General features: G+C 41.0%; 1 protein-coding gene and 1 long non-coding RNA gene across 23 annotated transcripts in view; one reads left to right on the top strand and one right to left on the bottom strand.

The window, feature by feature from the left end:
* Positions 1–525, bottom strand: part of LOC141496339 (uncharacterized) — a 33814-nt gene extending 33289 nt beyond the window's left edge. For 9 of the 18 annotated variants that reach the window (XR_012471021.1, XR_012471022.1, XR_012471014.1 and 6 more), the window contains exon 1: positions 40–521. This is a non-coding gene — a long non-coding RNA (uncharacterized LOC141496339). Of the gene's footprint in view, positions 1–9 lie in introns of all 18 variants that reach the window. The other 9 variants (XR_012471015.1, XR_012471029.1, XR_012471028.1 and 6 more) reach the window with 7 other exon arrangements.
* ADAMTS9 (ADAM metallopeptidase with thrombospondin type 1 motif 9) overlaps positions 1–15938 on the top strand; it is a 190898-nt gene that overhangs the window by 145295 nt on the left and 29665 nt on the right. For all 5 annotated transcript variants that reach the window (XM_074198810.1, XM_074198811.1, XM_074198812.1 and 2 more), the window contains one exon: positions 11023–11193. In XM_074198810.1, coding sequence (XP_074054911.1) covers positions 11023–11193 — 171 coding nt within the window. The remainder of the gene's footprint in view (positions 1–11022; positions 11194–15938) is intronic.

A 15938-nucleotide genomic window follows, 5' to 3' on the forward strand; every position in this document is an offset into this window, starting at 1 on the left:
CCCCCCTACCCTAATGTTCACCGGCCGGCATCACATTACTTCTGCTGTGAAGTCCAGCCACCGAAGAGGACGGCGGCTCTGGCTCCAGTAGTCCCCTGTCAGACAGCCAGAATTGACAGTGCTGGGATTGAGAATCCTCTACGTTTTGATACAAGCTAGTGATGGTGCTCAGAACAGTCAAGCTTGGCTAATGGGAAGAAAAGTCCAACTTGTTCAGAAAAAGGGGGAGGAAGAAAGAAAAGATTAGAAAGAGAGAAAGAAAAGTTTCTCAACTGATTCTGTTCCATGATTGTTCTGAAAAAGTACAAACTCACATGAGACTTCTTCCTGGATGTCTCCTGGTGGACTCTTGTGTGGATGACAATTGCTACTAAAGGTTCAGTTAATTTTCAAAGGGTCTCGGAAGTTAAAAAAAAAAGTATATGATCTGAAGTAACTGCTCATCAGAGTCACAATGAATAGCCTGTTGTTATGTGGGATTTTCCACTTGAAGTTAATATTTGGTTCAGGAAATGTATGATACAGTGGTGAAGAGCATGGACTTTGGAATCCAAAGACCTTGGTCAAAATTCTCCCATCTGATGTTGCCTCCTTGTCGACAGTTTAGTTATCCTACAGCCTAAAGTACACTTTCCTCACCTATGAAATGGAAACCTTAGATGATGCAGCCTCTAGGATCTCTTCTAGATCTATAGTTATTTTGTCCTTTGACTTGGGGTTCAAAACCCAGCTCTGTCACTTGTAGCCTTCGTAATCTCGTAATCTTACTCGTTGGATGTAGAATATCTTTGGTATAATCATATTGCATTACATTTATATACCAACAGTTTATTTGACCTTTCCCCCAAATGATAGACTCCTACTTTAGGGGAATCTTTTTCTGTAAGAATTTTTAGAATAAGATGGGAGAGTTCTCAGAGTTTTGCCCAGGAGTGTCTTCTGGACTCTTCCAACCTTAGGGTGTTTGCTGATCCTCTTCCTATAGACCATTTCTCTCCTTGTTAGTACTTGGGATCTTGATGTTTCTACTAAGCGATAGGCGGGACTCATGAAATGAAAATCAGTCTATTGGTACAAAAGAGAGTGGGGTGGAAATGTCGGTGGTTTTCAGTCCATTTTGGGGTCCCATGCTCTGTTGTTCTTCAGAACTTGTGACAGTGAACAAACTCAGAAGCAAGGCCAGCTCTCCATTTCTTCCCAAGGGCAGTGCCAACATGATTGACCCAGTGTGGAAGGGAAGAATAACTTCCTCTATTTTATCTTTAACCAGAATATCACCTTGGCTTTCCCTTTGAATTTCTAACTTTAGGCCTTTCTCCCTTCTCTCTCCCTTCCTCCTTCCCTCCCTTTCTTCTTTCCTCCTTCCCTCCCTCCCATCTTTCTCCACCTCCCTCCCTCCTTTCCTCCCTCCCACCTTCCCTCCCTTCCACACTTCCTTTCTTCCTTCTTTTCTTCCTCTCTTCCTTTTTTCCTCCCTCTCTCCCTTCCTTCCTTCCTCCCATCCTTCCCCACCTCCCTCCCTCCCTTCCTTCTTTCTTTCTTCCCTCCCTCACTTCCTTTCTTCCTCCTTTTCTTCCTTCCTTCCTTTTTTCATCCCTCCCTCCCTTCCTTCCTCCCTCTCTTCTTTCCTCCTTCCCTTCCTCCCATCTTTCCTTACCTCCCTTCTTCTCTCCTTTCCTCCTTCCTCCCTTCCCTTCCACCCTCCTTTGCTTCCTTTCTTCCTTCCTTTTTTTTTCCTCCTTTCCTCCCTTACTTCCTTTTCTAATTTTTTTCTCTTTTCTTCCCTCCTGTCCTCCCCCCAAACATGCACCAGATTTCAATCCAGTTAAGTGTTTCAAGCACGGAAAGCAAGCAAGCAAGCATTGGGAATGGCTCTAAGCTGCGTACTAGCACCTTGGCCAAATATTTTCAATTCTTGAAACAACCACAAGAATGAAAATTTCAGTCCTCAATCCATGTTGAAAGTTCCTCTCGAGTGCCAAAGAATGCAAATCTTGTCTTGAACACATTAGACCAAATGATCTTCCCCCTACAAACTGAATAAACCCATGTATGTATTAATTTCATCTGCAGGCAGCATTTTTATTTGTTTGTTTATCCTCCCTTCCAATGATTCCATTTGCTGAGGATAAGAACAGAATGCTCAATAGATACAGGACCCACGGAGGTCTCTCCTTCTCACAGTTCCTCACAATATTGATCAAATCAGAGTTCTCTCTAGGACTGAAAGTATTTTTTGAATGTTATTTTATTTTTCCAATTACATGCAAAGATAGTTTTCGACATTCATTTTTTTTAAGCTTTTGAGTACCCTTTTTTTCTACCTCCCTTCTCTCCCTTCCCCCTTCCCCATGACAGTGGGGACATGACAGAAGGTATTCTTCTCCATTATGACAGTGAATATTCTGATGTAGGTTGAACTTTTACAATTGTGTATAACATAGTTCCATATTCGTCATATTGTAGCCCTGAAAATATTAATGAAGCCCTCTTTGGCTAAGAACGTCAAGAGGATTGACTTCAGTGTTGAACCCTCTTCCTTGATGCCTTCTCCATATCTGTACAAGTAGAAATATAGAATCTAAGGAAGGTCAGTCTGTGGGCATCATGAGAATGAAGAGAACCTGGGACTTTATGAATGAATGAATGAATGAATGAATAGAATTAAGACTTAAAAGAATCTAGGAAAGCCAGGAGGCAAAGTTGAGAAGAGGGAGAATTTCAGGCACAACAATGGGTAGTGGGAGAGGTAAAAGACAACCAATGTCAATGGGTCAGAGAGTAGGAAGGAAAGAATAAGATATAAGAAGACTGGAGAGATGGGGGGGGGGTCAGGTTATAAAAGGTTTTCAGTGCCAGACAGGATTTTTTATCTGAACCTAGAGATAATAGGGAGCTACCCCATTCAATAAGCAGAGAGACATATTTGTTTTAGGAAGATCAAACACAATTCACTTGAGGATAAACTATAGTGGACAAAGATTTGAGGCAGGAACACACCAGAAGGCTGCAACAACAGTCAAGCTATGAAATGATGAGGTGGTGGCAGTGTCAGATGGGAGAAGAAGGTATATATGAGAGATATTATGAAGATAAAATTAATAAAATTTGCTCTCTGGCCTCCTTTAGGGTGGTAGCAGAGTCAAAGAAGGGGAGGAGGCATATAGGAGAGATATAAAGGTAAAATTGGCAAAACTTGGCAATAAATTGAATAGAGAGGGTGAGAGAAGGAAAAGAGAGAACAAAAACAAAGAAGAAAAGGAGAGAAATAAAGAATGACATCTAGTTCTGAGCCTGGGGTGATTGGGAAGATGATGGTGCCCTCAACAATGACAGGAATAATAGAAAGAGGGGAGTACTTAGAAGGAGGGATAATAGGTTCAGTTTTGGTCATGTTGAGTTAAAGATATCTATGGGACATCCAATTCAAGCTATTAATTAGCAAATATTTATTGAGTGCCTTTGGAATATGAAAGGACTTTTTTCAAATTTCCTTTTTATTCTGGTATTAATAATAGCTCATATTTATATAGTAATAAGATTTGCAATGTTCTTTATACCCACTAGTTCATTATTAGATCCTCAACACTATGAGGTTGGTGCCATTATTCTCACCCCGACTTTGCAGAGAGCTCAAGAGCCCTGTCTATGGTCACACCTTGTTCACCTAAGGTTATATCTGTACACACATTTCTGCTGACTCCAGGGCAAGCTCTTTCAACTCTGCAAACTCTCCCATCAGCGATAGGTGGGCATTCAGGGATCATGTTGTTTTTTTCCACTTGCTTCTTTGGTATGGGCACTGAACAGTGGCGGTTCTTAAAGTCCACGCATGATGGACTAGAATCTGGTCATGGTTGAAAAAATATTTCTTTATAAGTCACTGTTTAACAACTCAGCTATAGCTTTTGCCTACTTTCTGAGGGTCTTGTGCTATCTTTGCTTCCAAGTCACTTTTCTAAAATGTAGATTGGTGTTTGGAGGGAGGTTCAGCAGAAAAAAAGAAATTAAGTGGCCTTTTTGTTATCTAAAAATGAGGAAAGTCTAGATTTGTCCTTTTAAGCATTTCTTGAGCTCTTCCACATCTCTTCTTGCTGACATATGACACAAGGGTGAATGTCAAGAAACATGAGACCTACAGGTGAATGACAACCCATACCCAGCCCCACCCAAACTGGGGGCTCCTACCCAATTTAAGATCTGTGATTTTCCTGGAGGATCCCTGCCTGCCTCCTAGTGCAAAGTGGGGCTTTTTTACATCTCGGGGTTGGCGCACTTTCCGCCTCTCCAGAAAAATCACACCCCTATATAATGACACTCTTTTCTGGGTGTAGCTGATTATCAGAAAACTCTCTGAAAAGGGACCTTAAAGATGCTGAAAATCCAGAGGAAGAGAGAGAGAGAGAGAGAGAGAGAGAGAGAGAGAGAGAGAGAGAAATATTAGAAAAGCAAGAAGAGATCTACCTTTCCAGTCCCTTTGCACCAGGGAAGAATTGGACTTTCAGATTTCAAGGAAGGTATTTTGGGAAAGGCAATCTGATGAATATTTGTTTGTTTAAAGTATTTACTTGGCCCTAAGATGGAAAGATTTTTATAAATAACAAAGGCTAAGCTGGGAATAAAAAACACTAGGGGAGCAGCTAGGTAGCGTATAGTGGATAAAGCACCAGCCTTGGAGTCCGGAGTACCTGGGTTCAAATCCAGTCTCAGACACTTAATAATGACCTTGCTGTGTGGCCTTGGGCAAGCCACTTAACCCCATTTGCCTTGCAAAAAAAAAAAAGCAAAAAAAAAACCCCACTAGGAACCAATCCCTTTTGTTTTGAAAGACTTTGAATAAGTGGATTATACTTTGGGGGCCTCAGTTTCCTCATCTATAAAATGCTAGAAGCATCCAAGATAGTTTCCAACTCAAACTCAGTAATAATCCTCAGTCTGCCATTCTGTGCCTCAAGTTGACCACTTGTAAAATGGCAACAAGACCGCCCTTCTGGACACACGAAGCTAATTTGAGGCATGAATTCAAATGTATGTTGAGTTACTTGAAAGAGAAGTACTTTACTCATTCATGGAGCTCTCAGGCTAATGTTTTTAAAGAACATTTCTGACTCTCATGCATCTTCTCAAGAAGCTCTGGTAGGATAAACTACAAACATCCTGGCTTGGCATTACAAATCCTCCACCATCTGGCTTTAGTCAGTGGTCTAGTTGCTGTTTCCTATATATCATGTTCCATTTCCTGTCTCACGTCTTTGCATAGGCTCTAGGTCCCCAATGCCTGGAGGAAATAAGGAGGTAAATGAGCATTTATTAATCATTTACTATGGGTTAGGCACTATGCTAAACATTTTACAAATATTATTTCATCCCCAAAACAATCCTGGCAGGGAGGTGTGATTTAGCCCCGTTTTACATTTGAGGAAACCGAGACACACAGAAGTTAAATGACTTGCCCAGGGCACTGGATCTGAGCTCAGCTCTTCCTGGCTCCAGGACCAGCATTCTATCTACTACATCACCTAGCTGCCTACTACCACATCATTATCCTGTGGTCTCCCTGGGCATAGAGAGGCAGGAGAGCTGAGGCTGCATGGGGGAGAGAGTGATAAAATTGTTGACCCATCTATATGTCACATGGAAGCAAGAACATGAGATATGTTTGTAAAAATGATGGAAAGCCAGGTTGCTATGGGCTTTGACTATTAGTCAAGGGTGTTTGACTCAGTAGGAAAATGGGAGCCACTGGTGATTATTGAGTGAAGGAGAGATACAATATGAATATCTCTTGTCCAGTCATATGAAAATACAGGATGGAGGAAAGGAGAAGAATGTGTAGGTAGGAACATCTTTGGAGAGCAACAGACCAGGGGAATGGCAATAAGAGTTCTGATGGAAGTGGGAATTGATCCATTCTACCATTGTTTTCTGTACAGCCATTATGTGAAAGATACTATGTTGGAGATACAAAGTAAAAAACAACAATGCCTGCCCTCAGGAACCTTGCATTTCATCACTGAACTTTTATTTTTATTTTTTTAGGGTTTTTTTGCAAGGCACTGGGGTTAAGTGACTTGCCCAAGGCCACACAACTAGGTAATTATTAAGTGTCTGAGGTCGGATTTGAATTCAGGTCCTCCTGACTCCAGGGCTGGTGCTCTATCCACTGTACCATGTAGCTACCCCTGGGATGTACCTTTTATTGAAGAAATTTTCTCCCCCTTCTGCTATGATCATACCTCTGTGTCAATCTTGGTTCCTCAATCCAGAAGAATGAGGAAGTCCTGTACCTTTTGATTGCACACATTTTCTTCTGAATGTATGGTGAAAGGTAAAGAAAAAAAAATCATGTAATTCACTAACCAGAAGAGATGGGATTTGAAGACTTGCCTAGGAGGTTGATGATGAGCACTCCAGCTAGCTTACTTAGATAGAGTAAAAAAGAAATAACTGGTGCGAATAGTTACAATTTTTATTTTTATTATCATTAAATTTATAAGTTAATGAGTATGATTTTTAGAATGTGAAGGTAACATAATGATATCAGAAAAATGGGGATTTTGAGGGTTTTGTTTATTTGTTTTTCCTCTCAATGCTAAGGAAGGATGATGCGATCCATCCACATCCTTTCACCCACAATCCCTTAGAAGTAGACTGAACATTCTGGAGTAGAATGAAGTTAAGTAGTTTGGGGGGGACCCAAACCCACAGTCTCATTCTTCAGCCTAATGAATTAACCAGCTATAGTCAGAAAAGGAAGAAGTCCACAATTTAGAGTTTTAAACAGTCAGTCAAACATCATATGCTAAGTGCCTGCTGTATGCCAAACCTAAGCTGGACCCTTACTAGGTGTTTCATTTTGTGAACTGATGAATTATTGTTTTATGCCTAAGAACTCTGAATCCCAAATTACCCTTAGACTGACAAAAAGAGAAATACAACCATGGCATTGAAGTTATAAGGAGGAAATCCCATGAATAGGAATTGCTTTGGGGACCTTGGGGAGGGACTAGAGTCTCCGAATGCTCATTGTCACCACACAACACTTGAAAGGATTCTCCCCCACCCCCAACCCCCAGAAAAATTCAGTTTTCATTATGGGATTTCCAGAAATAATTTTGCATTTTACATTTATTTATTCTTTTGATTTTTTCCATTTGCCCACTGATTTATGGCTAAGGAGCAAAAAGCATTTGTTTTGAATGTTCAAAAGATCATTTTCAGTCCTTGGTCCCAACTGCAAAAGAATTTAGCACAACCTCCTCAAAATATGACCCAATTTCCTCTTAGGGGGCTATGATTTTCTGCCCACATAGTCTGGAAAATGAAGGCAGGGAAAAGCAATCAAGCTCAAATAGCAGATTATGTGGCATTGCCTTGGTTGGCTTCTCTTAAGTTTGGGACCCTTCCTACTGATTGCTGTGTTTTCAAGTTCTCGATGACTGGAAAGCAATCTTTGGGTCAAACAATTTTGGGCCCATTACAGCAAATGATTCCTTTCACATCATCATCCATGGGCTAATCCACTTAGTTGGAAATGGTAATACTTTGGCAGCCTTTTACAGCTGATAAGTTCTTTTCCCCATTTTTGTAGATTAATAACTGGTAGGATCTTCTAGTTCCACTTTGAGGTAAGTCCATTAGAAAGAAGATGATGCCTGTTAGCATTCGCTATCCTGGGGAGCTCCGCTGCTCAATTATTTCCTCTTTCTGAATTATGGAGTATCCTGTGAATCAAGGCAGCCTGGAAATATTAGCTATTCACTTAGTCATATTTTCCAAAGAACAGTAATGACATTTCAGAATACCTTTCGGAAATTAAAATGATGCTAAGGGAACTCTCAGACCAGCTACCAGAATGCTCTAGTTTGATGATTCCTCTATTCATTAAAATAATAAATCTCTTTTGGATCGTCTGATGAAATCCATGAATCCCCTTCTCAGAATAATAACTTTAAGACACAAGGCTACAGAGGAACCCCAAAATTTGTGAAAGTAAAGATATAATTTGTTCCCCCATTCGATTTTATGAACCCCCTCTTGCCCCCACCTCCCCCCCCAAAATCTGTCCACACACCTTAAGACTATGGATCCCAATATTGGATACTCTATTCTAAATCAATGAATTCCATGACTGAGGAAATAGGAAGAAATCGTAGGAGGAAAGAAATAAGCAAAACCATAAACTAATATACATTAAGGCAGGTGCCATTTTGGATTGTAACTCGGGGATCTTGGTTGTAACTCAGGGTTCAATTAATAAAGAGAATGGAAGGACACAAGCATTTATTAATCAGTAGTTGTGTATCAGATACTGTAGCTTACAAATATTATCTCATTCATCCTCTCAACACCTGGGAAATGGGTATTACTGTAATCACCACTAATGGTTAAGGAAACTGAAGTTGGTAGAGATTAAATGACTTGCCCAGGATCACACAGCTAATAAGTGCCTGACGTCATATTTGAACTCAGATTTTCCTGACTTCAGACCCAGCATTCTGTCTACGGTACCATTTAGATGCCTATTATCATCCATCATCCCCATCTTTACAAATGAGGCAAGTGGTGACTTTCCCAGTATCACACAGCAAGTGTCTAAAGCAGTATTTGAATCCAGGCCTTACTGACTCCAGGACTAGCACTCCATCCACTAGGCCAGCTATCTGCCAAACATTAATATGGTGCTTTAGAGTTTCTAGTTTCTCATTTGGGGGCAGCTAGGTGGCGTGGTGGATAAAGCACCGGCCTTGGAGTCAGGAGTACCTGGGTTCAAATCTGGTCTCAGACACTTAATTACCTAGCTGTGTGGCCTTGGGCAAGCCACTTAACCCCCTTTGCCCTACAAAAAAAAAAAGACCCTAAAAATAAATAAATGAATGGATGGATGAAAATAAATAAATAAATGATTTCTCGTTTGGATTTTGTGAGGTTGTTTACTACCATCCCATTTTATAAATGAGAAAGACTATCAGATCATAGAGAGGAGAAAGACTCCTCAGAATTTTGTCTACACTATAACACCCCCCCTTTTTTTTAGTTTTTTGCAAGGCAATGGGGTTAAGTGACTTGCCCAAGGCCACACAGCTAGGTAATTTTTTTTATTTTTATTTTATTTTTTTAGGTTTTTTCAAGGCAAACGGGGTTAAGTGACTTGTCCAAGGCCACACAGCTAGGTAATTATTAAGTGTCTGAGGTTGGATTTGAACCCACGTACTCCTGACTCCAGGGCTGGTGCTTTATCCACTGTGCCACCTAGCCACCACCCCTTTGTTTTATAGATGAGGAGGCTGAGGTCCAAAGAGCATATTTAATTTATCTAACAAAAGTCTTAGGTGGAATTTGAACCCAGGTATTTCCATCTCCCAGGTCCCCTCCTCCATAATTTATTTGACTACAGCTGCCTCTTAAAACCATTAGGGCTCTTATGTTTTTTTTCCCCATCATTTCCCTTCATCTCAGTTTCTCAGACAATGGAAGATCAGTGTTTTTATTAAGAGTTAACCATCCTTCAAGAAAAGAAAAACCAAGCCCCTAACTTTAATAAATCATTGCTGCTTTGTCCCAAAATGCTTACTTATTTACTCAGATGAAGGCATCATGGCCCAGGAGAAAGAATATAGGGCTATAGAATAGAAAGCATACTCAGAAGTTGTAAGTCTCAGCTCTGTGATGTAGGAGGTGATTTTCTTTTTTCAAAAAATATTTTATTAATAAGCATTTTTCTCTTCCCTCCCCATTGGGAAAAAGGAAAATAAAACTTTTGTAAAAAAAAAATAGCAGATTTCTGCATTGGCTATATCCAGAAATGTCTGTTTGACTCTGGATTGGAGTCTTCCATCTTTATTCAGGAAGGTGGACATCATGCTTTGGAATCCTGGTTGGTCACTTTGGAGGTCAAAGTTCTCAAGTCCTGGGGCAGCTAGGTGGTACAGTGGATAAAGCACGGCCCTAGAGTCGGAAGAACCTGAGTTCAAATCCAGCCTCAGACACTTAATAATTACCTAGCTGTGTGGCCTTGGGCAAGTCACTTAACCCCATTACCTTGCAAAAAAACCAAAAAACCTTATCTCAAGTCTTTCGAAAAAGGTCATTTACATTTACAATATGTGATATATTTTTCATAGGATTTAGCAGAGAAAGAGACCTTCAAGTTTTGAGTCTAGTCTCCTTATCTTATAGATAAACATCATAGACTTTGTTCTAACATTAGAAAGGAGAGGAGGGGAACAAGCATTTATTAAATGCCTACTGCATACTTGATTCTTTTGCCAAGCATATTATCTTAATTGATCCTCATAGTAGCTTTGTGAGGTAATTATTATCCCCATTTCTTAGATGAGGAAACTGAGGTGATTAGAGATTAGTCTTGTAGTAAGTATCAAAGGCTATGTCTGAACTCAGATCTTTCTGATTTCAGATCCAGTGCTCTATCTACTGGACCGCATTAACACTACTAAGTCCAGGGATTCTTAATTTTCAGAGTTAACATTTTGGGGGACAGTCTGGGGAAACCTATGGGCCCTTTCTCAGACTGATGAACTTAAGAAAATACAAAAGATTGCAAAAGAATCCAATCATAGTGACAAGTAGTTTTCCACATATGTAAGGACTCTTGGTCAAGTCATGTCTCCCATTTCACAGATGAGGAAATAGAGGTTAACTGAAAAAAGTGAAAATGCCAAGGTCACTCAGGTAATAGATGTCTGAAATGTTTTAAGATCCTCTTTCTCCAAATTCTGAGTCCTTGCCACTATTTCTGTTCCTGGCATGTCTCTTGGTCCTTAGTTTCCATAATCCACAGTTTGTGAATCACTATTATATGATAAAGTGTGCACCCAAGTAATACATGGTAGCATTCCTCAGTGACCCCAAAAAAGGCAAAATTCCTTCCAGAGGTGGTTGATCTATGTCCACAAAGTAGCTTGGGCCTGGGAGCAAGCCTCTTGGCCAACCCTCAACGCTTCTGAATGCTCTTGAGGGGATGCTTAGGTTGTCCGGTGACCACGTCTCATGTTTCCACAGTGTACGAAGACATGCGGACAAGGCTTTAGATATCGAAAGGTGATGTGTGTGAATGGGAACGAGGTTGAGGAGCACAGTCTGCACTGCGACCCCAGTCAGCAACCGGCAGACCGAGAGAGCTGTAGTCTGCAGCCGTGTGAATACATCTGGATCACGGGAGAATGGTCAGAGGTACTTCTGCGTGGTGGGGAGCAACAGGGGCAGGGTATGGGAGCAAGGCCCAGGTCTTCGTTGTTTGGGTGAACCAAAACATCTCCGACATTTAAAGGGAGACCTTTGGAAAGTGTGGGCAAGTCACTTCATCCTATTTGCCTCAATTTCCTCTTCTGTAAAATGAGCTGGAGGAGGAAATGGAAAACCACTCCAGCATTTTTGCCAAGAAAACCCCCAAAAAGAGGTCACAAAGAATCAGACCCAACTGAACACAACAACAACCACAATCAAAAGATGGAAAGTAGTCTTGGAAGGAAAGCACTAGTAGTTGGGGGTAGGGTGGGGGACTGGGAAAGGCCTCTTTTAGTGAAATTTAAACTGAGTTCTGAAGGTCATCAGGGGAGCCAGGAGGTAGAAATAAGAATGGAAGGCATGTAAGGTTTGGGAGATAGGAAATGAAGTGTCATATGTAAGGGTAACCAGAAGGTCAGTGTAGCTGGGAGGAGAAGAAAGAATTAATTATTGAAAAGGAGGGAGGATCATGTTTTGAAAACCAGATGATTTAATATTTACTCCTGGAGGTAACTGGGAACCATGAGAAATCATTGACAGAAGGCAACTAGGTAGTGCAGAAGATGGAGTACTGGCCCTGGAGTCAGGAAGACCTGAGTTCAAATCCAACCTCGGACACCTAATAATTGCCTAGCTGGGTGACCTTGTGTGGCAAGTCACTCTTAGCTCCATTGCCTTCAATGAATAAATATTTTTTTAAAAAATGAAAAGAAGAGTGACACTGTCACTCACTCCTATGCTTTAGAAAGAACATTTTGCTTCCTGAGTGGAGGCAGGGAGACCACTAGAAGGCTTCTGCAACAGTCTTTGTGAGGTCTCAAATCAGGTTCTCGGTTGTATTAGAGGAGAAAAGAGGGACATATATGAGGGATGCTACAAGGGTTAGGGCATCCATAGGGACAGTTCTTACACTGGGCACCCCTTGTTTCAATTAAATCACAGATCCAGGAATAAAAGAAAAGAGCCAGAGGGGCCAGGCCATCTAGAGTAATTCTAAGAGAAGCTGGAAGGGCTTCTTGGAGGTAGAAAGATGTACAGCTTGCCAGTTTTCATTGCAGAAGGCAGGTTCTCCATTCGTGTCCCCTAGGGGTGGCCATTCATATTTTATCGTCCCCAACTACACTCTTGTTGTTAGTCTTTTGATCTCGAGGGAAGACCATAAGGTCAGAGAAGCGATGACATGACAAGCACATGAATTGGGTGGGGGGGGGGGCTGTGCTAAGCCACCAGCCTCACTTTCTCCTCCAGAACCATCTGTCCAGTAGCCAGAGATGGATCAGAACAACTGGAGATGACCCCGGATGTGAGGCCATCAGGGTTAAATGACTTGCCCCAGGTCACACAGTAAGAGTCGAGTGTCCGAGGCTGGATTTGAACTCTGGTCCTCCTGACTCTAAGGCTGCACTAGCTGATGTGGTAGGAACGGATCAACACGTATTTCCCATCCATATCGGGGGGCTTAATTAAAATTGAGCTGCTTCTGCAGGGCAGGGACTATCTATCTTTTGCCTCTTTTTGTAACCCCCCCCCCCCAGAGCTTAGTACAGAGACTGCTACTTAGTAGTTGCTTCATAAACATTTGCTAATTAATGAGGATAAGCAGAATTCAAACTCAAGCCTTTATGATTTCAAATATAAAACTCTATCCACTAAGAGGTCATGTAGTTGTGAGATCTTAGGTCCAGAGTGAGAAGGCACCTTAAAGGTGCCATTTTCTAGATGAGGAAACTGAGGCCCGGAAAAGTCAAATGTCCTGTCCAAGGTCATGTGGATAAAAAAAAAGTAGTGGAATCATTCTCTTCCTGACAGCCTTTGCACGCTGCAATGCTTCCTCTCCAGACATTTCCTTGTCTAACAAAGCCCGTTGTTCTCTGAGATCTGTTCTCACTGAAATGTGAAGGTCTATGAACCAGATCACCAGGAATGAACTCCTCCCATCCTCCCCCCATGCTCATCCTCCCTGGGAGGCGACCGCCCTTCCCTGAGAGCGGATCTCATTGCTCACTTGGTGGCACTTCCAAATACCACCTCTACAGGCCTCTGAAATCCCAGGCAAAAAAGGAGTGCTCAGTGACATTCTGAAGCCCAAGAGACTCAGGGACAGCGGTTCAGTTGCAACTTGAGGCTTCTGAGGTTCCTGATCCCTTTTCAGAGGCTTGCCCAGCTTGTGAAGAAAATCTGTCTGTGTTGGGGTTACGGTTCACAGTTCCAGAATTAACTTTGCATCTCCATTTCGTTTTCTCCACTTAAATTTTAGGTAGTCAAAAACCAAACTGACTTACTGTTTTGAAATTTGGAACATCAATCCCCTGCACCATTAGTGGGGCTGTTGAATTTAAGCACAGAAATTCCTTAAGGACTTACCATCATATAGGAGGAGAGGATTGGATAGACAGATAGACAGATAGATAGACAGAGCTATATTTCTAAGGCCTCTGCTCCTTTCCATTACTCTGGACAATTAAAAAATAATCATGTAGGGGCAGCTAGGTGGTGTAGTGGATAAAGCACCTGCCCTGGAGTCAGGAGTACCTGGGTTCAAATCCGATCTCAGACACTTAATAATTACCTAGCTGTGTGGCCTTGGGCAAGTCACTTAACTCCATTTGCCTTGCAAAAACCTAAAAAAAAATCATGTATAAAAGAGATAACAAAATATTCTACTACTACTACTAATAATAATAATAATAGTAATACCAATTTTGAACAAAAGGAAGCACCTTTGGTCCAAAGCATGTATTCTATTTTTAAAATATTTTTTTTAAATTTTTATTTTATTTATTATGAGTTTTACAATTTTCCCCCAATCTTCCTTCCCTCCCCCCCCGAAGGCAGTTTGTTAGTCTCCACAATGTTTCCATGGTATTTATTGATCTAAGTTGAATGTGATGAGAGAGAAATCATATCCTTAAGGAAGAAGAATAAAGTATGAGATAGCAGAATTACATAGTAAGATAATGGGATTTTCCCCCCTAAATTAAAAGTAATAGTCTTTGGTATTTTTTCAATTCCATGATTCTTTCTCTGGATACAGATTGTATTCTTCATCACAGATAGCCCCAAATTGTCCCTGATTGTTGCACTGATGGAATGAGCAAGTCCATCAAGGTTGATCATCGCCCCCATGTTGCTGTTAGGGTATAAGATGTTTTTCTGGTTCTGCTCATCTCACTCAGCATCGGTTCATGCAAATCCCTCCAGGCTTCCCTGAATCCCCATCCCTCCCGGTGTTCTAATAGAACAATAGTGTTCCATGACATACATATACCACAGTTTGCTAAGCCATTCCCCAATTGAAGGACATTTACTTAATTTCCAATTCTTTGCCACCACAAACAGGGCTGCTATATGATGTTTTTACCCTTTTTCATCGTCACTTCAGGGTATAGACCCAGTAGTGGTCTTGCTGGATCAAAGGATATGCACATTTTTGTTGCCCTTTGGGCATAATTCCAAATTTCTCTCCAGAAAGGTTGGATGAGTTCATAGTTCCACCAACAATGTATTAGTGTCCCAGATTTCCCACATCCCTTCCAACACTGATCATTGTCTTTTCTGGTCATATTGGCCAGTCTGAGAGGTGTGAGGTGGTACCTCAGGGATGCTTTAATTTGTATTTCTCTAATAAGTAATGATTTAGAGCAGTTTTTCATATGGCTGTGAATCACTCTAATTTCCTCATCTGTAAATTGCCTTTGCATATGCCCAAAGCAAGTATTCTTAACCTCCCACCACCCCTATAGGATAGGTAATTCAGAGGGGTTTGTGACCTGAGATGGAGAAAATTATATCTTTGTTTTCACTAATCTGTAACTGAAATTAAGACTTTCCTTCATTGATTCCTAATTAAAAGCAACAATAGCATTCTTGTTTGGAGCCATAAACTTCACAGATTTCCATAAGGACCCAGGACACAAAAAAAAGGTGAAGAACACCTGATCTAAAATAATTTCACACGTTATCTCATCTTTTCATCAAAATAACTGGAATAAAAGGAAGAAACCAAAATTATTCTCATTTAACCAATAAAGTAACAGGCTTGGAGTAATTTACCAGTCTCCTGTCTTCCACTACACTATGTTCTCCATACTTAATGTGTCTATGCCTCTTCCTTCACCCCTCCAGTAATTTTTATATTCCTATTTGATGATTTTTTTCTTATTTTCCCCCATGTTGATAGGGGTTGATAGGGAAGGATATGAAAATAATCAGAAAACTCAATCATAAAAGGAAGATATCTGTAGCTGAGATTATCATAGGGAGTGAATTCCACCTTGCCAATAAGGTTATGAAATCTTCAGGAAATAGCCAGCCTTCTCTTTTCTTTCTCCATTCCATCAAGTTTGGAGATTCATCAGCAAAGAAACTTTGTGTGATTGTGGAGCTAGCTGTGTTGTTGCTCATCCTTCCTTCTGCAGGCTCATTGAGGAGCTTCATCAGTCATCAGTGGTCCATTAGTCAGGACTGTAATGGTGTCTCTCTAAACCTAGGTCAAAAGAAGGAATTAAGGCAATTAGAGAGAGAATTTAGAGAATTAAGACAAGAGAATAAAGGCAAAATTGTCTCTGATCCCCAAATCCTCTGACTGGCTGCTTAAAACCTCCAACTTACCTTTTCATCAGTAAACAAAGCTTAACTTGATCTGTGGGAGCTCACGTAGCAATTAGGAACATCCTCGTTTCTGAGTGGCT

This window comes from Macrotis lagotis, chromosome 8, assembly GCF_037893015.1.
Source record: "Macrotis lagotis isolate mMagLag1 chromosome 8, bilby.v1.9.chrom.fasta, whole genome shotgun sequence".
NCBI lineage: Eukaryota > Metazoa > Chordata > Mammalia > Peramelemorphia > Peramelidae > Macrotis > Macrotis lagotis.